This window comes from Protopterus annectens, chromosome 7.part0 (assembly GCF_019279795.1).
Source record: "Protopterus annectens isolate FY-2018-M chromosome 7.part0, PAN1.0, whole genome shotgun sequence".
In the NCBI taxonomy this organism is placed as follows: Eukaryota; Metazoa; Chordata; order Ceratodontiformes; family Protopteridae; genus Protopterus; species Protopterus annectens.
The window spans coordinates 803,469,282-803,496,163 of NC_056739.1; the positions used below are offsets into that span (position 1 = coordinate 803,469,282).

At 43.3% G+C, this 26,882-nt stretch overlaps 1 protein-coding gene across 2 annotated transcripts in view; it reads right to left on the reverse strand.

Moving 5' to 3' along the window:
* Positions 1-26,882, reverse strand: part of AGFG2 (ArfGAP with FG repeats 2) — an 851,713-nt gene that overhangs the window by 469,117 nt on the left and 355,714 nt on the right. For both annotated transcript variants that reach the window (XM_044077339.1, XM_044077338.1), the window contains exon 5: positions 21,213-21,390. In XM_044077339.1, coding sequence (XP_043933274.1) covers positions 21,213-21,390 — 178 coding nt within the window. The remainder of the gene's footprint in view (positions 1-21,212; positions 21,391-26,882) is intronic.

Genomic DNA, 26,882 nt, shown 5'->3' on the forward strand with positions numbered 1-26,882 from the left:
CCTTTGACCAATGTGGAGTTTCTTCAGTGGGAGAGAAAATCCTGTCTGGTCTCCTTGGGATTGCCTCTACACATCAGGGTTCCTCCAGGAGTGCTGCACCACAAGCTGAACAAGCTCATCTGCAGGCAGGGTCACCCACCAGGTCGATGGTCGAGCAAGAAAAGCCTGCAGGAAAACTGATTCCTCGGAGGAAGGTTTTTTGGGCTTCCAATCAGCCCTCTGTTTCAAGATCTCAGGGATGTCTCCAAAGGAGACATCTTCAGGGGGTGATCATGGGGACCCTTCCCCCTCATCGTAATCCATATCATCTGTAAGGGACTCCTTTGGGGAGGCTACATAGGTTCATAGGTAGGTTCCAGGCTATTGGCCCAAGGGCCTATGTAAGCCTAGCCAGCAAGGTACCATAGCTTACGCCACCCAAGAAAGTTATTTTCCTGTGCCATTGTCCAGCAGACACACAGAAGTGATCCCCAGGGTGTATTTCCTATTTCCCATCCACTCATCAAGATTTTTCTTGAAGAGTGCTAATGAAGAACTTTGCTTGACATAGATGGGTCCAGCGTCCTGTTTATTGTGGTGACAAGGTTTAGGTCCCTAGAGCATGTAGCTTGGAGGGATTGGGATTTCTTTAGGTGTAGCATGTCCAACAGCTCTGGATTTGACATAGCTTTATATGTTAGGCAGAGATCACCTCGGAGTAGGCGATATGCTACTGAGTAAAGCTGGAGTTTTTTTGAGGTGGGCAGTGTAGGACATTTGTCTGAGGCCAGTAATCCTCTTTGTGAGGTACTTCTGTGGCCTTTCCAGCTGCTACAGATGTCTTGTGAGGTACACTCCAAAAAGGGCGTTGTACTCTATAATGGGTCTAATGAATGATGAGTAGAGGGGAACAATGTCCTCTTTTTTCCTGGATGAGAACCCTTTTATGATGAGGTGTGCCATGTAGAAGGACTTCCTGACTACTGTGGCAATATGATTATCAAAGGAGAGACTACTGTCCACCTGGGTCCCAAGGTCTCTTATCACGCATTCGGTGTTAATTAGATTGCTGCCTATGTGGTAGTTCATGGGTACAGAGTTTTTACCAAAGGGGATGACACTGCACTTTTTGGCATTGAGCTTGAGGCCATGGCTCTGACACCAGGCATCTGTCTCAGTGAGGCCCTTCTGTAGGATGTCCACATCATTTGGGGACTTGACTATGGTTCCTAGTTTGCAGTCATCTGCGAACTTAGTCAGCCAGAGGCCTTCTGTGTTAGCCTGTACTTCAGAGAAGTAGATAGCAAACAGGAGAGGTCCCAGGATGGAACCCTGAGGCACTCCACTTGTCACTACCTTGAAGTCAGATTTGGAGTCTGCAACTTTTACAGTGTGGGTTCTGTCAGTGAGCCAGTTGGCAACCCATCTTGTGACGTAGGGATTTATACCTATACATGCTTCCACTTGCACGATTTCTTCCTTGGACTTTCTCAGTGGGAGCTTCTGAGGAGGACCCAAAGGACAGTGCACCCTGCAATAGGATCTCGTAAGACCCCCGTGCTCGATGTCCTGGGACAGTGGCCTGTGACAGCTGCAGCTAGGGGGAGGATATGGTTGAGGTTCCTACGCTGTAGGCTTGCCTACAGAGGCAAGGGCCCTCTCCACTGCCTGGAACACAGGGCCGCCCGAAGAGGGGTGGGAGCCTGGAACCGAAGAGGACAACCTCGGAACCGGGGTCACACCCTGCTCCGTTGAGCCCATTAACAGGAATGGACGCTGGATCGGTACCGACAGGGCTCCTGGCACCGTGGATGGTACCGTAGACAATGTTGGTACCGAGGACCTTGTAGTCCAATCCTGGGTCTAAGGAAGACCTGGTTCTGAAGGAACCAAAGGCCAAAGGGTCGGCTCTAGGGCCAAAGTGAGATCCACTATTGGCACTGAAGCTGTAGGTGCAGAGAGAGGCGTCAGTGCCATGGGCTTTGAAACCTGCAAGGAGGTTGAAGGAGAGAGAGTTAAGATGGAGTCAGTGAAGCCGTAATTCCAAGCCCAAGAAGGGATTGGGTTTTTGAATCTGAAGGAATCCCCCTGGCTGTCAGCAGCTGGTCCACAAGGTGCACCACATCTAGTTTGGAGAGGCTCCTGGTGGATCTCGCGGATATCCCAGATGAAGGAGGAGTCTGGATGCTCCAGGAAGGGGCTATATACCTGCCCCAAGAAAGGGTCCACAGACTGGGAATACTGAGTCTGTGCTTCAGTGTCTAATGGCACCACCGTCTCAACTTTTGAGACGATCAAGGGAGGAGTGTCCACCTGAGCTAATGGAACCGTAGGAAAGCTTAGTGCCAGGATTGGAGTAGAGGTCAAAATCTGAGTTTTGGTCAGAGTGGGTGCCGTTGATGGTGCCAAAGGAGGCGCCGATGCAATTGCTGTAGACTGTACCAAAATTGGTGCCATAGAAACTGGCTTCGGGTCCGAAATGGAAAGTGTAGCGAGTTTGGGTTTAGGCCGTCTCCTCACCAGAGGGTAAGGAGGGAACTGAATGTGGCCTCTTTCCTTTGGGACGAACCCTCTGATGCAGAGAGAGTCTGAAAAGGCAACTTAAGAAGGCCCTTTAGGATCAATTTATTCTTTCTTTCATTCAAAGTATGGGAACTAAATCCCTGACAAATACAGCAAGGCAGATGGAGAGAGAGATGAGGCACTCCCAAACAATACACACAATCATGAGTGTCACTTTTCAGCATTTTTCTTCCACACTTAAGGCATTGTTTGAAGCCTTAAGTGCCCTTTTTTCAGACGTGTCAAATCCAATACAATCAAAAGCAGTACAGAGAAAACAAGGCAACAACAAAAAATAAAAATATTAATTGTACAAAAAATTAGGCAGAAAAATAACAAAAGGAAAATACCAACAATGGCATTAGAAGATTACCACAATGGGTAGAGAGAAGGGAGTTGTACCAGCGATGGTACAAAGATCATCAACAGATAGTTTGTCAGGAAAGAATTGGAAGAGAGGGTAAAAAACTTAGCGACAGACACGAGTAAAATAAAGAAGAATAAACTATTAAGACTTTTCAAACTGCATTACATATCAAAAATATCTAAGCCTTAGCAGACAGCTGGCTTGAACGTGTACGGCTACATGGCAAACAAGATCTGGAGTAACAGGCAGAAGGGTATTGTGGGTAAAAGCTTAGCTAGGGAGATTTTGGCTGGTGAAACTTGATATAAGGCCAACTCGGCTCCGAGGACGGAACAGATAACCCATCAGTGACGAATGGAATGAAGATTATCATCATCAGATGGTTCTGTTCTGTTACAGTTGGCCCACAGAACATCTCTCTCTTCCATTTGCTTTTGTAAAGTTTTCGAGTAGATGTTTTATGAGACAATAAAATATGCTTGACTGGACAGGAAAGGGATAGAAACCTGGCAATTAGGGGAACTAAAGCAGCCAAGCTGTCAATCTGAGGGAGTGAACCATTCCTGCCAGATGTGTCAGAAGGTCTGGAACTGGGTCCAGAATCCAGGATTTGTCCCAAAGATGAGGCTGAAGAAAAGGGAACCAGATTTGATGAGGCCAGTAGGGAGCAATTAGGATAATTGTCTCCAACAGACTCGTTTTCTGCAAAAATGTTGGAATTAGTGGAATCGGGGGGGGCCATAAAGAAGTCCCAAAGACCAGTCATGAACAAGTGCATCCCTTGGTGACTCCCACGTGGGAGGGATCAGGGCAAAGTAGTTGCTGCATTTGGCATTATTGGGTGATGCAGAGAGGTCGCAGCAAGGCTGTCCCTATTTCTGGATGATCATTTCCGTAACTTTCTGGTTGAGGGACCGTTCGTGCAGCCATAAAATGGCTCTGCTCAGTTTATCCGCAATAACGTTGGATTTCTCCGGGATGTGGGTTGCTATCAGAAAACTGTTGGAGGCCATCACCCAGTGCCAGACCCTCAGAGCTTCTTGACAAAGTGGATATGATCCGGTTCCCCCCAGTTTGTTTATATACCACACTATGGACATATTGTCCAACTGGACTGCTATCGTTCCCAGAGGAACGATAAAAAAAACACCCTCATCTCTAGGATGTTTATATACAGATGAGCCTCGTGTTCTTGACAGATGCCTTGAACGTTTTTTCCCAAAAATTGCCACCCCCCCTCCAATCTGGGAAGCGTCCATGATCATCATGGCCAGAAGATGAGGGGGAATGAACGGGTAGCCTTTAGACACTAAAGTTGACCAAATCCACCACTGGAGATGTTTTTTGCAGGTGTTGATTATCATAATCGTGTGGGACATTGGAAGTTCCAAGACTGACCACTGTGCGAAAAGCAACCACTGGAGAATCTTCATGCGAGACTGAGCTGGCAGAATCAGTACGATCAATGCAGCCATTTTTCCTGGGACCTACAGAACTAGTTTTGTAGGGGCTTTTGACTTTTTTATTTTCACAAAAGAACGGAGGCCATCTAGTCTGCCCTGTGGAAGTCTTGCGATTTTTGTGGTTGTGTTTCTCTCTGCTCCTATGAAAACCAACTTTCAGATGGCTTTAGTGTAGATTTTTCTTAATTCACATTAATACCTAGAGAGGAACAGGGATGAAAGGACAGTTCTTTGCTTAGGGCAAATGATGCCTGGTTGTTGATTATGAGCCAGTCATCCAAGTATGGAAACACATGGAATCCTGTGTGTGTCAAGTGAGCCGCTACTACTGCCACACATTTGGTGAGCACTCTGGGGGCTATAGTGAGATCAAAGGGCAGAGCTCGAAACTGGAAGTGACTGGCTCCTAGCCAGAAGCTCAAGTACTTCCTGGACCGCCCGTCCATTCAAATTTGGTAGTATGCATCCTGAAGGTCTATAGACCACATCCAGTTGTCTTTTTCCAGAAATGGAAGTACTGATTGCAGCGTCACCATCTGGAACTTTTTTTTTTCCAACAATTTGTTTAGATTGCAGAGATCCAAAATGACACTCCAGTCCAGTCTTCTTCGGAACTAAAAATAATCTTCAGTAAATTCTGGATCCTCTCTGGTCTGCGGGGACTTCTTGGATGACTTTCTTAGCAACCTTTGGATTTCTATTGTCGCTTTTTCCTTCTGACTGGGTGGAACATCTGTAACCAATTTGTGGGGATAGGAAAGGAAAAGGGGATGATGTATCCTCTGGATATTATGTCCTGCACTCATGTCATTTATTATCTTTAGCCAGGTTTCTTGGTGCTGAGACAACTGACCCCTGACTGCCTCCAGAGGTGAGCAACTGGGCACTCCTTCAGAGCGCTGGAAGGGTCTCCCAAAGAAAAATTCTCTAGAGCCCTGGTTCTGCGGGCCTCCTCTGCTGTGAAGTCTTCCATTATTGTCTCTGGAGGAACTTTCACCTTGTGCGTCTTGGTAAGACCTTTGAGATTTTCTGAACCACATTTTCCCCACTACCCTTTTTGACCTTTGGGAAAGGGTCTAGTAGGCGTGGAAAAACATACTCCAATGGGAGACAAGGTCTTGCCTTCTTCCATCTGGTGAACGTTTCCCCTCACTTTTGGCCCAAAAAGAGAGGAGCCATCAAAAGGGGCGTTAACGAAGGAACACTAGAAGGGCTCCATGAAATCGCAAAGGCGCATCCAGGCCTGCCTCCTAAGAGAGATACTTGAGCCTGCTGCCCTACTCGTTCCATCTGCTGCATAAGAAATGAGTCTCATGGATGAGTTGACAACTAAATTCAAGGTGGCATATTCAGCAATGTGTTTATCTGCTGCCACATCAGCTACAGCCCCTTGGAGAGCATCTGATAATTCTTTGCTCAGGTCCCTCTGCAATCCAGTGAAGTGGGTGAAATAATTCGGAGACCACAAAGCAAAGTTCACTGATGAAAAGACGCACTTCTCATACCCATCCACAGTGCTCCAGTCCTTATTAGGGAAATGGATAGAACTGATTTCAGAAAGTTCCTTCTTAGTGGCCGCAGGCATGACTATGGCATCAACTGCTACTCCCTTTCTTAAAAAGCTTTTTTCTTTTGTGGCAATAATGTATTTATCTGGCCTCCTAGCAGTAGGGTCTATAGTGTCTGTGGTTTCCGAAGCCTTTCGGGAGATTAATTCCACAAGCTCATCGAGAGGAGGAGTCACTCAAGAAGCTGATGGGCGAGAAGCAAAGGCCTTCAGGAAGACGCACTCCTCAGCCGAAGGGGTAGAGGACTGAATCGTCTCTCTGTTTTAAGATTTCTAGGATGTCTCCAAAGGAGACATCTTCAGGAGGTGATCGTGGAGACCCTTCCACTTCACTGATGTCAGAGGTGATAGACTCCTCCGGGGAGTCGAGATGCTTCCTCTTGCATGTCCTCTTCCGAGAGACGACCTCAGCAGGATCCTCTGAAGAGATTTCGGAAGACGGGGTAGTACCCTGAGGTACATCCTGAGGCCTATCGTCTCTGCGGACCTGGGGAGAGGGCATGTGAGAAGACAAAGACACCCGGACTGAAGAGGGAGGAAGACCCAAAGTAGAGTGCGTCTCAGACTGGAAAGTTGTCAAAACCCTCCTGATCAACTCAAAGGCAGTCCCTCCCTACTCTGAAGAACTCCCAGGATTCGACAAACAAGCTGTTGGGGCTGAAGAAATCTCATAGGCCAAAGAAGGATGCTCCGAAGCAGAGGTTGGAGCTGAACTCACTCGTGCTGAGGTCCCCAAAGGCACAATCTGATCAGATAAGATCCGAAAAGTCTCAGTGGACCAGACTGGGGAGTGCCGGCTTCCAGAAATTTCCTGCTCTGATGGCATAGACACACTCTGGATAGATATCAGATCCGATGAACTTATGGGTCCTGGACCACACACCAAAACAAGCTGGATATTGGTATCTTCTGGCTCCAAAACAGGGGGATGGATCAGAGAAGGAACTGACACAGAAGAGGGAGGTTGAGTCTGATCAGACTCCTTTGAGCTCAGATCCAACAGTAAATTACCATAGTAGGTGTCTTCAGAAGTCTTTCTATGACCTTATCCATATCTTTGTCAGATATGATACTGGTAGACCTAGTGGACAGAGTAGTTGACCTTGATCTTGCTAGTAGTGGGGATGGGAGCAGAGAAGAAACTTTTTCTAAAGAGGGTGATCGGCTACATTGTCTATGCTCCATTACAATACTCTGCGCCAATGAAACTCCCCGCTCCGAGGGAGCTTTGGAACCACCAGGAGGAGAGGTCTGCTCCAATGGAACCTTTGGAACAGTTAACTTTGGAGTCTTCTGCTTCGGCTCTGATAAGGATCTCGGCTCCGATGAAGGCCTTTTGGTAGGTTTGTCAGAAGTTGAAGATCCAGAAGATATAGCCTCGGAGAAAGGCGACTTGAGTAGGCCTTTCAAAATAAGCTTATTTTTACATTCCATTAATGCCTGTTGATACAACTGTGGCAAATGGAACAAGACTCTTGGAAACAAAGAGGCCCCATGCAACACACACATAAGATGTGTGAATCACTGAGGGGCATCTTCTTACCACACTTTTCACATTTTTTTGAAGCCCAAAGGCTTACTATCTTGTTTTTGTGACATGATTGAAGAAAAATGTGAGGGGATAAAGATAATCAGACACTCTCAATATCCAAGAATAAGTCCTCTAACTTAAACAGATCATGTGTATATATATATATATATATATATATATATATATACACATATATATATATATATATATATATATATATATATATATACACACACACACACACACACACACACACATACACATATACATACACACAAAAGCAAAAGATAAGGAAAAATCCTCTAATTTAAACGGTTTACAAGAGAATATGCTAACCAAATATACAACTTTTTTTTTAAAGAAAGAAAGAAAGGAACGTTCTTTAACTAAAAATGGATGTTCCTTAGATGCCCTCTAAAATGGACATCAACTGAGGGGAAAAAAATCAAGAGTAGGGTAAAGTGCTAGCTAGAAAAAGATAGCTTAACTAATTTTAGAAAAAATCAGGAAAGCTATAATACAATATAACTTCAGAAAAAAACTAAGTACTTAGCCCAGAGCTATGCATCCAACCTCTTCGCTGCATGGCAAACGAGATCAGAGGTAATTACAGGGTTGCACTGTGGGTAAAGAATAAGGTCCACGAGCTTTGCTGAAGACCTCGAGCTGGAGGATGGCCGAGATGGATACAACACTTCGGATCCGATCCCACCAGTGAGAATAAAAGCGAGATTGGCAACATCACATCTCTAGTTATGCCCTTGATATAATACAAAGTTGTAGTTTTGCCAAAACACAGCACTTTGCCAAAAAAAATGCAGTCTCCTTGCAATATATATGCTTAATGTGTCCTTTTTTACCCCTGATCTATTCATTTTACTCATTTAACCTCATTTCATGCCCATTGTATTTTCTTGTGCTCATTTTACTCTAAACATGCTTGTTTTGCTTTAAACACATTCATTTATACATACTTGTTTCGCTTTAAACATGCTCATTTTGCTTAATATCTTATTCTCAAACATTTTGCTTAATAATTAAACCTTTTGTGCCTCTTGCTTGCTTAATAATGCGGTTTGTGCCCTTGTAATGCTCTGTTTTATCTTTTTTAAATAAAGTAAACTGTTCATGCAAGTTTTCATTACCTTTGGCTCTTTTCTGGCTCTTTCTCATGCTCGTTTCTCTTAGTTTACTTTCACTGTTCTCTGCACCTCGTGGCTCCAAATACCAATCTCTGGAATCCTGGTTCTGACACCATCTTGCTCGTCTTGTCTCAAAGTAATAGAAGAGTCTTCGTGGGTTCTGTTCAAGCAGCTTTATTAAGTACAAACACATTACAGTTATAACTACAGACTAACTTATGTAACTTAGTACATTCATTCTCGCATGCTTACTCCCTGGTTGCACTTTCAAAATGGCAGTGGGTACAACACGTACCCAGTACTTATACATGCAAGTTCTTCACTTGCTATGCTTCTTAAAGACACATCATGCACTATGCTCTATAACAATTAAGAAAAGAGGAGTTTTTTTGTTTTGATTTTTTTTAAAGGCGCAATAAAAGATATATACAAGAGAAAAAGACTACTAACAGTAGTAAAGTACTGTAGTACAGGGGAAAAGGAAAGGGAGAGGCAATCACAAAAATAAGGGTAGGTAGAAAGGTCTGCTAATGATAGTAGTCAAGAAGTACCTCAGTACAAAACAGAAAGGTAAAAATAGCTAGTGAAAAGATAAGGGAGAAATTTAGATATACTAAACTTTCACTTAAAATCTAAAAGGATTTGGTTATTACAAAAAAAAAAAAAAGGCAGCTAAATATTTACTTAACTGTCCAAGAGGTAATGGAAGGTCCACGTCTTCTGGAAGTTGCAAACGAGATATTAGGTGATTGAGAAAGAGGAGGTTATGGGTAGGGTAGGGTGCTTGAGAGCTTTTTGGTTGCTCTGAGCTATTGCAATGGCCAAGTCGGATCCTGGGGATCAGATCCGAACCCCATATGTGAGGATAAAATGAAAATTAACATCAGATCTGTAGTTTGTATCCCTGGAGGCAATTTGCAAAATCAGCACCACTGGTCTGATGTCTGACTAAAGCTGAAAATAGGGGGTGGTATCCAGCCTCCTACCCTGGGTAAGGAGGCAGCAGGAAACAGACGTGTACAGAACAAAAAGGCTGGTATAGTCAGAGCTGCTCCATCTCCCTCTACCCTCTTGCTGAGGTTCTCTCGTGTGTGGCTCTTCTATCTTTGGGCTGCTTACAAAGCCAAGTCTCCTGTACTAAAGCCATTACTTAGAATGGTTTCTGTTATATACTTTCTCCTTAGTCATCCAGTCTTCTGAAAACACTACAAGCAGAGGGCTCAAAGAGCAAATCCCTATCAAAGGATGCATTAAAAAGAGCTGTATCTTTACAATCAGACAGGACCCTCAGTCCTCAGCCAAGAATGTCTCCTAATGGCCGATCCTGAAGCAGCAGCTCTGGATGCTGCATCCATGTCATAATATTCACATTTCAAGGCATACTTGGCCAGCTGCACACTAGTATGGGCTTGGCTAAGAGCTGCATTCAGTGTTTCGTGCTGCATTCCCCCCACAACCATCCTGGAGTTGCTTGAGGATATGTTCTTTGTATTTCAGAAAGTGGGTCTGGCAATTCAATGCCCCAAAAGCCAAAGTTGCTGAGGTGTACACATCCATCTCAAAACAGTCAAGTATTCTGTTGTTCTGTCACAAGGAAGAGTATTACATTTGGGAGACAGTCTTGGTCCCAATGCAGTTTCCAAGGACATGGTGCCTGGATTTACAGCAGGGTTTTGACACAAGAATTTGTCGAGGTCATATACTTTTAAATGGTCAGGCTTCTTGGGAAGCAGAGCATTTGGGAGTCTGGCTCCAAAGATGTAGCTAAAAAAGTATCCAAAATGGTTTATTGGATTGGAGGAACAGCAAGCAGCTTAGGATGCGCCAGTCCTAGAAGACACAGGTATGCTTTCTGGAAAGCAGAGTCCTCCATTTATTGCCACTTGAAGGACTCCCTCATGAACAGCAGCAAATGATGTCCTCTGGGAGGAATTAAGTCAAAGTGTCCTCACTGTCTTGGTCATAAGCCATGTGGAGGAAAGCTTCACTCAATTCACTTCCTCCTCCTCCTCAGAAACAGAAAAGGTCAAATCACCACCAAGATAAAAAGTTGAAATGGCTGCCAACTGTACCTTAACAGTAGAAAAACTAGCTCCTTCTTTAAAGAGAGAGGCCAAGAAGGGAAGAATTTTGGGAATAGGGGTGGAGAAGGGGTCTAAATTCTTATTCTTCGCCCAAATCACAGACCTCTTCCATTTACTGGAATAAACTTTTCTGGTAGAAGACCTCTGAGAGGCAAGAATAATCTCCTTCATGGGTGAAGCTAGCCTGGACTTAGCAAAAATCCCTGGCAGTGGACATACCACATTGTCAGACGTAGGCTCTGAAGATACGGGAGCGGTAGAAATGAGGGATGAGATAGCAGATCCGGAATTGGATCGAGCACCCAGGGTGGATGCCTCAAATGAGACCGTATAAGGGGGGAACCACACCTGCCGAGGCCAAAAGAGGGCAATGAGGATCATTTGACTCAAGGTGTCTGGCTTTCTGAAGTACTCTGGAGATTAGGGGTAACAGAGGAATGGCGTACAGGAGACCCGGAGGCCAATCGTGGAAGAGTGTGTCCCTGGAGATTCCCCCTCTGGGGGGAATCAATGCAAAAAAGTTGCTGCATTTGTGGTTGAGTGGAGATGCAAACAGTTCGCAGCTCAGATAACCACACTGACGGAAGATCTGTTGAGCCACCACTGGATTCAGGGACCACTCAAGGTTCATAGGTTAGTACTAAGCTAACTGCCCTAGCGAGCCATTGTAAGCCTAGCCAATTATCCCTTGTGAGACTCAAACCCTGCACCTTGTGTTTGTACGGCAAACACCTTAACCATTAGGCCATCCTCCCACATCTGGAGTCAATATAGCCTGCGCAGTTTGTCTGCCAACACGATGGATGCTCCGGGAATGTGTGCTGCAATGCGAAAGCACCCAAAGTGGCCATTGCCCACTCCAAAACCTTCATGGCCTCGCGACACAGCAGATAAGAACGTGTGCCCCCTTGCTTGTTTATACACCACACAACAGCCATGTTGTCTGATAGAACCGCAATCGTCCCATGAGGAAGGCAGTCTTGAAAGGTGTGCAGTGATAAAAGGACTGCTCATCTTCAGAACGCTGATGTGCAGTTTGGTCTCGGAGGGCGACCAACTCCCTTGGACAGTCTGTCCCTGGAAATGCCCCCCCCACCCCAGTAGGGAAGCGCCTGAGGTGACTGTCGCCACAGGAGTCGGAGGAACGAATGGTCTGCCTGCTAGATCATCATGCGATCGAATCCACCACAACAGATGTTTGTGACATACCAAGATGAGCTGAATGGGAAAAGACAGAGGACGCTGCCACGCTGACTACTGAACTGTGAGGGTCCACTGAAGGACCCTCATGTGGTACCAAGCCATCATAACCAAATAAATGGCTACAGCCATATATCCTAGAGCCCCAAGAATGAGTGAAACTGGAGACCAGGTTAGCGCCAATAGGTCTGAATCTGGTCGCAAATAAGCGACACCCTTCGAAGAGGTAAGGCTGCAGTCTGAGAGGTGGTGTCCAACAGAGTGCCTATGAGTTCCAATTTTTGTGTTGGAGTCGGGGAGGATTTCACAATGTTCACTGTGATCCCCAGGCGATGGAACAGGGAGAGAACATAGAGAATATTGTCCAGTAGTTGATGCCTTGTGGGGGCCGTAAGGAGTCAATCGTCCAAATACGGAAAAACTTGGATTCCTTGCAGTCGGAGGTGAGCTGCTACCACCGTCATATGTTTGGTGAACACCCAGGGGGCTGAGGTGAGACCAAAAGGCAGGCCCCGGAACTGGAAATGATAGACTCCTAAGTGAAAGCAGAGAAATTTCCTGGACAGTCGATCCATCTTTACATGGTAGTACACATCCTGGAGGTCTACTGAGCACATCCAATCATTGCTGTGCAATAGAGGCACAATCGACTGTACAGTGACCATCCGAAAGTTCGAATTCCGCATGACTGAGATCCAATATAGGATGTAGGTCCCCTGTTTTCTTTGGAACCAAAAAGAAGCATGAATAAGTTCCAGATCCTCTCTGCCCTGCGTGGACCTGTTGGATGGCTTGTTTTTGAAGAAGGCTTACGACTTCCTTTCGGGCTGCCCCTTCCTGATTGGGTGGCACGTCTGGAAGAGGACTGAATTTTTTGGGGGGGGGGGTGTAATAACCCCTGAATACAATTGCTAGCACCCACAGATTGTTTGTGATACTTGCCCAGGCTAATGGGTGCAGCGATAATTGACCCTCGACCCCCGACTGCCTCAAGGGAAGGACAGTCAGGAAATGACTCGGGGATGATGTAAAGATTTCTCAGAGAAGGGCTCCCTGGAACCTTGGTTTTGTGGGTCTCCTCTGCCCCTGGAGTGACATCTACCATTAAAACCTCTTCCCCATCCCTTGGAAGAGGAATCCTCCTGAACATCCTTAAAGGGAGACTGTGCCTTCCTGAACCACATTTTCTTACTCCCCTTCTGGGTCTTGGAAAAGTACCCCTGAGGGGCAGAAAACCTGACCCCAATGGCAGACAAGGTCTTCCCTTCCTGTTCACTGCGGCTCAAAGTGTCTTTCACAGTGGGACCAAAAAGAGTGGGACCATCAAAGGGGGAGTTAACAAATGATGTCTTGAAGGCCTCTGCAAACTCGCTCAAGCAGAGCCAGGCATGAGGTCTAATAGCGATACCAGAGCCCGCAGCCTGTGAAGACCCTTCCACACCATTTGAAATGAGTCTTATGGACAAAATCGCCACAGAATGAAAGGTTGACAGTTTTGGATAAATAGCCTTAAAATCCTCCTCAGACATGCACCCAGAGAGGGATGAAGACAGGTCTTTTACCAAATCCCTCTGGAGACAGGTAAAATGTGCCAGCTAATTTATAGCTCACAGACAAAGCAGCCGAAGCGGACACCCGCTTTCAAAATCTGTCCATAGCCATCGACTCATGATTAGCCAGATGGACAGAAGAACTCTGCTCCTCCAATTCCTTTTTGGTGGCAGCGGCCACCACAGAAGCATCAACCGGGACCACTTTGGACCTAAAGGTTCTGTCTGGGGGAGGGCTCAAAAATTTATCTGCTTTCTTGGGCACTGGCTCCACATTATTTGGCTCCTTCCAGGCCCTGCTGGCCACAAGATCAATGAGAGGATCAGCAGGGGGGGGGGGGTGACACACCCTTGGAGGTAGATGGCCCCGTACCGAAGGCCACCAGGAAAACGGATTCCTCTGAGGACGGGGTTTGGGTACACCAACCGCCTTTGGCCTTGAGGATCTCGAGTACGTCTCCAAAGAGATTACTCCTGCGGAGATCTTGGGGACCCATCCCCCTCATCGGCATCCATGTCCTCGGTAAGAGACTCCATAGGGGAGTCAAGATGTCTCCTCTTACAAGTCCTCTTCCTAGGAACTTCTTCTGTTGGGGAAGACTCAGAAGAGGAAGGGACCCCTGTGGGGGGGGGGGGTATTTCCCTGGAGATTAATTCGGACAGACTGACCTGGAGCAGATGAGACAAGCCGCTCAAACTGGGGCTGGGTAGGAGACCCATGCATGAGAGAGGCTTAGCGCCGGAAGGACTAGAAGAGATTCCATTCCCCTCTCCTGCCGACAAAACCCCCTCTCCTGCCGACAAAACCCTGGCAGAAGAAAGGGTGGACCCCCCCAGTCCCGCCACTCTGCAGGACGGCACGGGACCAGAACTGTCAAAGGCTGAGGCAGTCAGGGGAAGAGACCGGTCCGAAAAACCTGGGCCTGAATCCAATACCATGGATGTTGGCTTGACAGGGCTGGCTAGGTGGACTGTCCCGGGGGAACAAACAGTGCCAGCCGTTGATCCCATCGGGGAAGGGCCCGAACTGGGTCCTAAATCTCATGTAGCCTCCACCCCACTAAACAGTCCCTGAGAATCCAAGCCACTGGTTGGATGAGGAGCGATTGAAGGGGAGGGGGGGTGGGGAGACTGGATCCCTGACCTATGGGCTGGGGAAGCCAGAAGCCCCAAATCTATCTGAGCTTTCAGGAAGGCTCGCATAATCCTGTCCATATCCATGGGGAGGACACTCCTTGAAGATCGGGAGGAGATGGAGGACCTACTAGGAGAGTCGAGCCTGGAGCTCGAGTGTCTTCTCTTGCGCTCCCTGGAATGAGATCTAGCTGGAGAAGACAGCTTCTTAGGGGCAAAGGATCCAATTGAAGATCCTCCACTACTATAGGCTCTGGCACATCTCTCTGATCCGACCGAATCAGAACTGAGCCCAACAAAGGATCTGAGGAAATAATCCCTGAATCCCTCGAATCCAAAGGTAAGGTGCCTCCCCTTGGATCCAAAGGTCTGGGGCCGAGGTATCTGGATACGTTGAGAGACACTGAAGTCACCGGATCCGAGAGCTTAGGGTCCGAGCCCTTGGATACAGGAGTGAGCTCCATGGATGACTATGACCCAAAGATCTCTGATCTGAACCTGCCCTGGCTGGTGCCGGATCAGAGAATCTAAGATCAGACAGCCTGGGATGCTTGGTCGGGGCCTCCTAGACAGAAGCTTTCTTTTTAGCCTCAGGAGGGCCAGCCTTGGCCAGGGAAGCAGTGACCAAGCCTCAGGAGGGCCAGCCTTGGCCAGGGAAGCAGTGACCAAGGGCCCTTCTTTGACCAAACCCTTGATCAATAACATTTCGACGGTCAGCCAAGGCCCTCGGGTTGAATGCAGCACAAATGCTGCATTCTACTTAGAGGTCGCCGCTGAGACAGTAAAGGCACTCCTCGTGTGAGTTGGACATAGGAATTTTCCGCCCACAAGAGGAGCACCTTTTAAAACCCAGCGGTTTTTCAGATATAGCCTAACCGCAAGCAAAACCGGAATCCGCAAAAAAGCCAAAGTTTAAAAGCCTAAAACCAATCCAGAACTCACACACACTTATGAAAGAAGTCTTGCACACCACAAACACTAGGCCGAAAACAAAACCCAGAGGAAAAAGGGACTTAACAAGGTTAAGACTCGACTGGGAGGGGATAGAAAAGAGGATAACTACTCATTAACACTACAAACTCAAAAATAAGAAATTTCAAAATTCTGAGCTAAATGCACTTACACTAACAGGAGCTGAGCAATCTGCATCCATCTGAGCGGCAAACGAGATCTGGGGTAGTGTAACGCAGCTGAGCATTATGGGAGGGGAGGAGCTTGAGCAAAGCTGTGTTCTGAGTATGCCGATATCGGATCCAAGACCTTAACGAATTGAAGAATGGTGACTAGATAACATCAGATCAAAGTGCTACTCTGTGGAGGACACATGGGAACAGTTACTTGATGCAGACTTTTTGGTCTTAGTATTCTGGCCAACAGGACATGGTGGTAAGAAAAGGCAGAGTAGCTTCCAAAAGGGTAACACTAGATGTCTGTGCTCAAGTGCCTCAGTGGAACTAATACCCTTTGAAACTACGAACCTCCTATAAATTTGGGGAGGAATGTTCACATCACACTGATGTTGTAGGTCCACACACACACACGATTGATGGACTTAAAATGGCCAAGAAACTCTCTGTTCTGGTTTTCCTTCTCTTCATGGCTTTAAGATGAAAGCTATGAGAGATACTGCAACTGGCAACATTATGTTCATGTCCTAGGTTATAACCACTCCGGTCACGGTAGTCTGAGTCACACCAGACATCTACAGGCACATCTGTTTACACCCTATGGGACACTTTGGTGTTTGCTTCCAGATGTCCACTTTTACAAATTTACTAAGCACAATAAACAGTACTTATGCAAAAATAAAACTCTGCCAAATAGGGATTTCTAAGGGGGGCCATCTTTGCTTGAGGCAAGGCCTGGGCCTCGATGCACACATGAAACATGGCAAGAAAGAACTAAATCTAGTGCTGATGTATGCAATCTATACAGTTTTTATCTTCACAAAGTGCCACTACAGAACAATTACCTCTTTGTATCTACACGTGTGTTAAGAACTACCTCTGTCTCATATACGTTTGCAAATTTGTTCTATCGTGAGCAAATTAAACGCATTTCCTGGTGCTTTTCTCCCTGGGCCTCTGCTGAAAATGGGCTTTGCTCATTTGGACTTCCTGGACAACAAAGACTAACTTAAATAATTTTGCAGTGGTCTACTACTCAATAATGTGGATCTCCACATAACAGTTCATATGCAGTTTCTGAAGAGCATTCTTCATCTCAGACCACCAAAACAACCTATATACCCTGCCTGAATATCAGCTTTACGAATGAAAAACTCTGTCTCCATTTAAACCTATGCATTCTGCAAACCTTAAGTTTCGATCATGGGAAAATCCTTTCTGGTCACAATTACTTCAGGTAGGGGAATATCCAACCACAAGTTCTGCTGTATGAAAAGCTTTACACTTCACTGGAAACCTGTGTCTCCTTTTATTATTGAAAACCCAACAAGTTTTGTCAGCATGATTAAGGAGCTCTTTCTAGGACAGCCCATTTTTCTGAGACTGCATTTGCAAGCCAGTATGACGTTCCACTCACAAGTTACTGAAACATTACAAAGTGGATGTTCAGTGCAGAGGTACATCAGAACTTGCTGCTGCAGTCCTATAATGCCCTCTATCATGGACCACGGGACGCATGATAAGACTTCACACTTAGAAGCACAGGGTACACCGCTCAGTACTCTCTTAAGCAGAGCTATTTCAGAAGGAATAATCCTGAAGATTAAATAAGTACAGCTTTGTGAGATGCTCAACAGTAGATATTCAACTAAAAGTATCTGCTGCAAGACGAGATGCAATTCATACTCACTCCAACTGCTCTACTGGGTAAATTCATCCTCACTCCCACTGCTATACCAGGTATTCATGCACATACTCTAGCTGTGACATACACAAAGGTGTGTGTGATACAGGTTGTGGGACAGTGTTAAAACACCACCAGCTGGGATGCCTACCTGGATGTTTACATTTCACATAATATGGAGTGACCATGGAGTTAAGAGGTACATAAGTGCAGTCATAACACCACACACACAGCAGTATGAGGGGGTTACTTCGTACATGAAAAAGCTTCACTACATGCAGATTTTGTGATTTTACTTAACTAAATTAATTTTAATGGAACTGACTTGCAACCCAGACTACTGTAGCAGAGTTACAGTACAATTTACTGGGAATGCTGTGGAAAGGTTGCTGGTAAAAAAGCCCACAACCCACAGCAGCTACAAATACTCGCTCATCATGAAAGCCTAAATCAAGTTTTTTGCTGCAGCCTAAAGGCCTAGTGCTCTCAATTCAACGGAAAATAAAGCAAATTAAAAAAAAAAAACTTCCCCTCTCAAAGTGTTTCATTTCAGCACCCCAACCCCCCCCCCCCTTGCACCTGTCAGGGGATCCTCACTCATGCTGTGACATTTATAATATTAAAAAAATAAATAAATAATAAAAAGAAAAGATGATAAAGCCTGAATCATTTTATGTTAGAGAAGCTTTTTTTTTTTTTTTTTGTAAAATAAAGTTAAAGAAGGTGCCAGAAATTTCGACTTTGTGTGACTATCTGAAGCTGTGACCGATGTAGACTGCAGGCATTCTGCCCATGACCTTTGCACATTCTAATTTTCTGTAACTACTAAAATAAGTACCATCAGCACTTTTATTGCAATTATTACACGCCTACATTGTTTTAGTTATTATGCTAGTATATTCCCTAGAGTTGCCACCAGACTATTTGTTGGTACTTTGTTTAATTTGCCTTCTGTTCCATTCATGGATCCAAAAAGAACAGACTTGGGTAAGTTTTAAAGATAGTTTCAACTTGTGGTCATTAAGAAAAACTAACTCAACTTGTTAGAGGCAAGTCTGTTTGATGAAAATAAATCTGGCTAGTATGAATGTCCACATTTCAGCTGATCCCAAATAGACCTTTACTCCTGCAGCAGTGATATTTTAATTCAAACATCTACTGACATGGTAATACACAACAATAGTGTGTGTGCATGCACACAGGTGTGAGTGTATGTGTTGGGATATCACAGTAACTCAGTTCAAACAATATCCCATCGAAAGGCATTGCAGAGAATAGTACAAGAACAGTGTCTCACTTCAGATTACTCTTGCTCAACAACACCGAGAAGCGCTTGGTGTAGCGGGCCAAATCCTGTGGGTAGGTTGAAGGAAAAAGATAAGCTGGAGTCCTGGGAGAAAAAAAAACTCTGCTCTGGGTGGGAGGGAAGTCCTAGACTGAGTTGGAATACCTCTGCCCACCAAGAGCTGATCCCCCAGTCTAACAACATCAAGCTCCAAAAGGCTCCTGGTGGAAAGAATCGACATCCCAGAGGGAGATTCAGGGCGTTCAATAAAAGGACTGAGCTGCTGACCAACAAAGGGGTCAATGGACAGGGAATATCCAGTCCTGGCTCTAGGTTCAGCCTTCAGCACTGAAGCAGACTGACCAAAAGCTTGTGTTGGGGGGGGGGGGGACTGACCAGTTTTATAGAGGAAACTATTGTTGGTGCCAAGAGGGTCTTGGGTACTGCTGAAGGTGTCGGTACCATGGTAACTTTTGTCGGTTCCATAAGAATAGACAGCACTGTGTTGGGGAGCATAGACTCTGGTGTGGAGATGGTTGCCGGTGCCAATCTGGATTCTTTAGACTTCAGTTCCAAAGAAACATGCCCCTTGACGATTTTGGTTCCTGAGATTACAGAGACGGTGGGACTGAGTGCAGCCTCTTTTTCACTTTTTTAGGAGGTTTTGATGCCTCCGCCTCAGACAAAGCCTCTGAAAATGTTTTTTTTTAATGAACTTTTTAGATCAATTTGTTGTAACGCTCTGCAAGGGTCCGGGCACTAAAACCCTTACAGAGCTCACACGGAGGCTGAATTTCTAAGTGTGGCACCCCCAGGGAATAAATGCAAAAAAGATGCCCATTGGAGTTGGGCATCTTTCTGCCACATTTGTCACACTGCTTGAAACCAGTTGTACCTTTTTGTTTCTCAGATTGTAAGGTAGACTACAAAATGAACAGCCGTTCACGTGCATCACACACTTACACACACACACTTACAGAATAGTGAAATCAAAGCAAGTTAAGGAAAAAACTTTGTTTAAAGGGTATCAGTGATGGTAGCAAGAGAAATACCCAGAAGGGGTAAGAAGAAAGAAAGAAAAGGGGGAAGAAAATACCAACAATGGTACTGGAGAGTTACCAGAGGTACAAGAGAAGGGAGAGGCCTAAACAAACTATGGTAATTACAAAATACCAAATAGGTAACAAAAAATAAATAAAAAAAAAAAATAAAAATAAAAAAATAAAAAAAATTGGTAAAAACACCACTCACACACAGACAGTCACTAATTAGGGAACATAATATCAAACAACCAAGAACTATTAAAGGAAGAAATATGTAAAAGAAATATATTGATAAAAATAAAGCACTTCGCTTGAGAGCATGGCCTGATGCGTCCTGAAACTTTACACAGCAAAAGAGATCTGAGGAGAAGGGAATAGAGGCACTATGGGTAGCCTTAACTTAAGAGTTTCTGCCGTTGTAACAAGCTCGCACCAGCCAGAGTCAGTTCTGAGGATGGAACTAAGACCCAAAAGTCAAGAATGAATGAAGATCATCATCATCAGATAACATTTATACACATGAAAATATAAAATCTGTGAGATGCACAAAACTACAAGCAACAAAAATCAATATGGATATAAAACAGCTTAAAAAATTGATCAATATCATATACTCATGTTATTCTGATATCACTGCACCTCAGGCTGCATTTCTGGAGAAAAGTGGCCCTTTTTTATTGTCAGTGATTTCCGTTTCTACAAGGCAATAATTTCAGAGTGGGAGTAATAAAAATGGGGATGTGAGGAGCAAAGCTACCTGCAGAGTTCAAAAAACACAATTTAGTTTTGTGCGAGAACATCTGCATAAAACTACAAGCCTTCATTTCACATGTTTAGAGGGTGTGTATTTCAACAACTAGTTTCAAACAAAAACTGGAAAAACATTTATATTTAAAGCCACTGCGTTAGTAATGAACTCAATGTGCACAACAGGCCTTTACTGACAACAGCAAACTCGACAAGTGATTTGATACCTAGAAGGTAAGACAAATCCAGTGTTAATGTTCTGAAGACAAAAGCAGCACTGCAGCCGAACCCCAACCCAGGGAATATCCAGCAACCCCCTCAGTGATGCCTCAAAGAGACAGCAGTAGACACAGAACACTAAAGCCTTTTTACACAGTGTTACCCATAACTATGTGGGGCTGGACAGCTTCAACATTCTGAAGCCAGAGTTTAAACATAATACATCAATGCAATGGAAACATGGAGAAAATATGATTGGCAGTGGAAATATCAATAGCAATGTCATATTATACATATACTGCAAGTAATGTTGCAGTTCCCCATAAGAAAAGTCATATGCAAGCGCCATAACTCAACGCCCCCATGATTCTATCTAATGTAATCCATTTTACCTCAGGAATTTCACGTGTGAGAACAAATACAAACGAAATGATCCAGGCATTTTGATGTTATTCATTACTCTTCAAAGAAACAGTTGCCCCATCACCAATCAATCCCTCTTTTGTTGCATTAATATATAAAGCTCACCACCAAATGCAGGGAATACTGGGAAACTCTGTGAAGGCTGAGGAGGTGCAAAGGGGTCTCCACCCATATCAGCAAGCAAGTCTGTGTTACTCTTCTTGGTTGGTTCTGTCCCTTGCATCGGCCACTGCTGCTGTTGCGCTGCCTTCTGATACAGCCGCGTCTGACTGCCACCATGTGACTGGGAAAAACAAAGAGAAGGTTAGCACAGCACTGTCTGAATGGCTCCCACTTCTAACATTTGTTGTGCCCCCACTCCTGCAACAAATAAATCAACAACAGGGCACACCCTGTTCTTCTCTTTACTACAATGTTATATCATTGGGAAAAGGCACCAGACAATTTAACTTTGCTAACACTATAGAGATAATCAACCCCCCCCCCCCCCGATACAACTTTATTGTAGGATGTTCTTCTTAATAGATTTTCACTGGGTGTTTTGCTGCTGTGTGCAAATTGGTCCTTGCCACTTTATCTTCTTTTTGCGCTTACAAATTCTTCCCCACTTACGCATTTGCAGATTTTCATGGGGACATCTTAAGTTACAAAACACTACACTATCAGTACCATCAAACTAAACTTTAAAACAGTAAGAATTAGCAGCAATACTGACAGACTTATTTTGGATTTTACTCACATTAGATATGCAAGAAACAAAATATAACTGCTAAAGGCAATTGCTCAAGTACTGGAAAGGGGTCTAAAGAATGCAAGCAGGTGTCATTTTAAAAAAATGCATAAATGAACAAGACAGCACGTCTATGGATTTGAGGTAGGTAGATAAATGAAGGCAATTCACAGAATGTGTGCTGAAATAAGTTATAGCCTTTCTGAAGAGGTAGTAAAGTCAAAATTATACATCTTTAGGTGTTCTACGATGTCTACAAGTTGAGTAACAGCTCAACTCTAGCTTTTCCAGTGTGAAAACAGAAAAGCAGAGAAAGCCAGTGGACCAAGACTTCTGGGTAAATTTCAGTAACTGGCTAGTAAGTGCACTGCTTGGATTCTAGGAAAAAAGAAATACAGAGGACCTGAAGGAAATTCAACTACAAAATGTGACGAAAAAATACTAAATGGGAAAAGTACAGCAGCTGTTCAGCAAAAAGCAGTGCAAGCTCTAGACAGGACTTCCAGTAAACTACAAGAAAGTAAAAGACAACTGCACACAGATAAAATGACTACAATAAATGAAATACTGATGAAGTATATCAACTCAAACAATAAAAGGCTGGAAAAAATTGAAGATTTAAAACAGATATTCAGATAAGGTGATGAACCTGCAAAACCCAGAGGTCAAATGAAGAAAGGGTGGCTGAATGACTGCACAAGAAGAGATGTTTTTAAAAAAAAAATAGAATTAGAAGGCTGAGTAAGTAGGGAAAACCTGAGATTTTCTGCCAAACCCGAGAAGCTGGAAGGAACAGACTATTAATTTTATGAACGCACAAATAAGCAACTGGACTGTTATTCCACAACAGGAATTGTTAATTAAACGGGCACATCGTGTGTATGCTCCAAACCTAGCTATGAGAAAACCACCTAGACCTTTAATAGTGAAGATGCAATCTTACCAGCAGGAATCTATTCTAAAAAAACTTGTGGCAGCTGGACAAAATACTAAAAATGGAAGACAGCAGAGTGTTTGCAGAGAATGAGTACTCATTATACACCAGGCAGAAGAGGAGTAAATGTATCCCGTTATTCAGGGAATGTTGAGAAGAATGCATGAGATTCAAACTGCTTAACCTAGCTATCTTCAAAATATTTTTCTCTGGAGGAACAAAATCATTTTTTGATGAAGAACATGCTAAGGAAGAAATAGAAAAGTTTGTCCAACAAAAAGTGTGCTGTGAAATAGGTGTTTCTGCTTCTTGTTCTTTTGGTGACAAAAACCAGAGAGACTGTGCCAGTGAAAACGTCCAGTGTTTCAATGAAAATGCTTGGGAAAGTGGAAAAAAAGACAAGAGTGGACTAGAAGAACCACAGTATGCTGGAAATGAAGCAGATGCAGCATTTGGGAGAAGGAGATGAACAAGAATAGAATAAGAAAATCTAGGAATATTGCACTTTCTTGGACTTGTTAAACTTGTAGGGGACTCTATAGTATATGCCCTATGTCATTTCATTAATGTTCAAAAAGCACTCAGGAAAGGGGAACAGGAAGGCGAAAGTTAACAAAGTAAAATAATGTTTTTCTTAATACTATTTAAATAGTGCATAATTTTCTTTGCATGTTTTAAAAATAATTGAAAAAACTTTAAGTAATGAAGATACTAATGTAAATAGGTGCTCCCGTTTTCTTCTTTTTCTTATTCCCTTCTTGCTTTTTCCTTGTTCAGTTTTAAGAAATGTAGGAACTGCAATGTAAAAAAATCTGGTTAAAAGAGCATGACAAAAGAAAATGAGTGCACTTTTCTCATTCTTGCATAGGGGAATGACTAGGTTTAAGGCCATTAGCGTATTCTAGTAACAAGTTTTAACAGAAAGCAAGTAAATGAAAAATATTGAATATTGTCTTTTTTCTAGTAAACTATTTTGTCTGGCTCTCATGTCCCTAGCAGACAATCTGATAAAGAGAAATGGCTTGGAGAAAATGTTTTCTGAAAGCATTCAAGTGTTTTCCCAGCAGAGAGCGCTAAAAAGATCAGACAAAACCATACAGCACTTAATGGAACCACAAGCTACACCATACATCTTAGCATGGATAACCTTTTAGATTAGCTTGAGTGAGAGTGTGTGTGTGTGTGTGTGTGCGTGTGTGTGTGTCAGTCTGGAACATTTGATCCTATTAGGAGGGCAAAACTTCAATATTTGAAGATGTACACAGTCCTGTGTGTTATTAAGTTAATACATTTTAGGGGTGTTGGGTACATGTGTGTGCGTGTGCATTTTTGTTTCAGGGTTTTCAACAAAACAAAAAGTTCTGTAAGATGTAACACAGGCTCAAATGGAGATGACAAGAAATAAATGTATAAAAGATTAACCTGTCAAACAGTACATGCATGTAACAAAACCTGAAACTAGACATTTAACAAAAATACTGTTACACATAAAAGGTGGGAATAATAATCTCAAGAATATGTTTTCTGTAATGTCTTTAAATGTTAATGGTCTCACAGATGCATACAAAAAAGAAAGTAGTGAACTATACTAAAATGTAGAGTACAAATAGCTATGCTACAGGTGATGCACTTGGAAAAAACTGAAAGTGTGAATTTGATAAAGAAAGGTGGTTATTCAGTGGAATACCTGGGAAAAAGGAGACAGGAGTACTTATATTAATTGCAAGACGAGCTCCAATAGAAGATGATAAAAAAGTAATAGTAGATTTATAGTACCAAGAGGCTACTGGCAAAGGAGAAGGATTACATTGGCATGTATTTATATTCCACTGAAAACTGCTATAATGGAGCTTATGAAAATTCTGGGAGAAATCAGCTTTCAGCAAGGAATATGCCTTATAGCTGGGGACTGGAATTTGATTTGCAATAGTGAAGATGTGACTGGGGGGGGGGGGGCAGAAGGGAAAATATAACAAAAAAGGGTAGATTTTTAAAGAAATTTATGAAAATATTTGGCATGAAAGATGTGAATTCAGTACTAGGAGTTCACAGTGAATTTACATATTATTCCCCAAGATACAAAAATGGGCTAGGCTACACAGAATTTACATGTCAAAGGAACATGCATTTAACTGAAGGTCTTGATGCACACCCAATAACCATTTCCAGTCATGGGCCAATTATAACTAAAATAAAAGCATAGAATAATGACATAAAAATGAAACAGTGGAGCTTTCCCACCTATCTGTTGAAAAGAGAAGAATTTAAGGATTGGGTAGTGGAAATTATTAAGGAGCTATTAGAGAAGATATAAATTTCTTCCGAAAATAAAACTAGGGAGTAGGACAAAGTTAAAGTGAAGTTTAAAATATGGTGGAAATAAAAGAAAGGGAGATATGGTTAAGTAGTAAGAATTATTTAGAGGGGTTGACAAATGTTAAAAGTACTGCAAAATAGGATGAATCTCACAGAACAAGAGGAGAAGCCACTGCAGAATGCTAAACAGAAAATAAGGGATTACCTTGATAATATGTAGGAGTTTAGAAAGACTGCTGTTAAGCAACTGTCTGATAACTCTATAGCAAAAAAAAAAACTTTAAGCATGACGCAGGCAACAGAAAGTGGAAAGGGCCATCACCAAACTTAGGGAGCCTATAACAAGGAAGGTAACAAGGGATCCTTTAGAAGTACCTAAAATATTTCAGAAATTCTATGAAAGTTTGTACAAAGCAGAAAAATATGGAAATCAAGAAAAAGGTACAAATGGAAATATTTATGGAAAAAATAAACATACCAAGGCTAGAGATAGAGGAAGCTGAATTACTAACAGGATAGGAAGTGATAAGATAAAAATGGTGATGTATAGCCAAGATACAGGAAAAAACTCCAGGAATAGATGGTATTCCTGTGGAAGTTTGGAAGCTAAGGGGGAAATTGATAAAAAGTCTGGAAGGTTTTATTTAACAGTGTTTTAAAAGAAGGAGAAGTACCAACATCCTGGAAGAAAGCAGTGGTAGCTGTAATACCTAAAGAAGGTAAAGATCCATCAGATCCAATTTCATACAGGCCCATTTCAAGTGTTTATGTCAAAATGGCTAAAAGAATGGCAAAAAAGTGATTCCAAAATTGGCAGATGGATCAACGTGGTTTTGTGGAGTGGAGGCAAACACTTGACATTAACAGAATACTGATGATCTAGAAGGAAGCATAATATAGGAAATACCACTGTTATTGGTGGGTCTTGATGCAGAGAAAGCATCTGACAAAGTACGCTAGGACTTCATGAGTAGAGCAATGGAAGCATTTGTATTCCCTGAAAAAATTATAAGGCTAATTAGGAGGACATATGAGGCATCAGAGGCAAAAGTTAGTGGGTGGGTTCCGCTCTGATAATCTCTGCTCGAGCACAGGAAACAGACACAGGTGCCCTCTCCCCCCCCTTTATTTGCATTATATATTTAGAACCACTGGAAAACAAATTAAGGGACTCAGAAATTTAAGGATATAATTGGTATGGTAGTAAAGAAAAGTTGGCTCTATTTGCAGATGGCATTATTTTATATTTGACAAAATCAGAAAGGAACACAGTGCTATGGAACATATTGAGAGTTTCATATCCTTTCAGGGTACAAAATTAATGAAGCTAAAACAAATGCAACAGCAGTAAATTATGTACCCACATATGAATTGGTTCAGCAGTATCCATGAAACTTATGAGGACATGATGAAATTAAGTATTTAGGAGTATGGATTAAAAAGGATTCTGGTGTGGCAGCTAAGGATATTTGAGGAGAGACTATACAAAAACTGAGAAAATGGAAGCTCTGTTATATGGATATCAATAGTAAGATACAAGCAGTTAAATGTTTTTAGTTCCTTTAATCTTGTATACTGGAAATGCACATTTTTTTATCAACCAGAGGAGAAGTTGTGGATAGCAATTAATAAAGAGTTGAAGGATTTTATCTAGGAGGGAAAGACAACAGTCAAGTGGGATAAACTTACTCTTCCAATAGTACAAGGCAGATTGGGATTACCCAATGATGAAGAAAAGGGGGGGGGGCTCAAGAAACAAGGACAGACTGGGACCCAGATCTTTAAGGAGAATAAT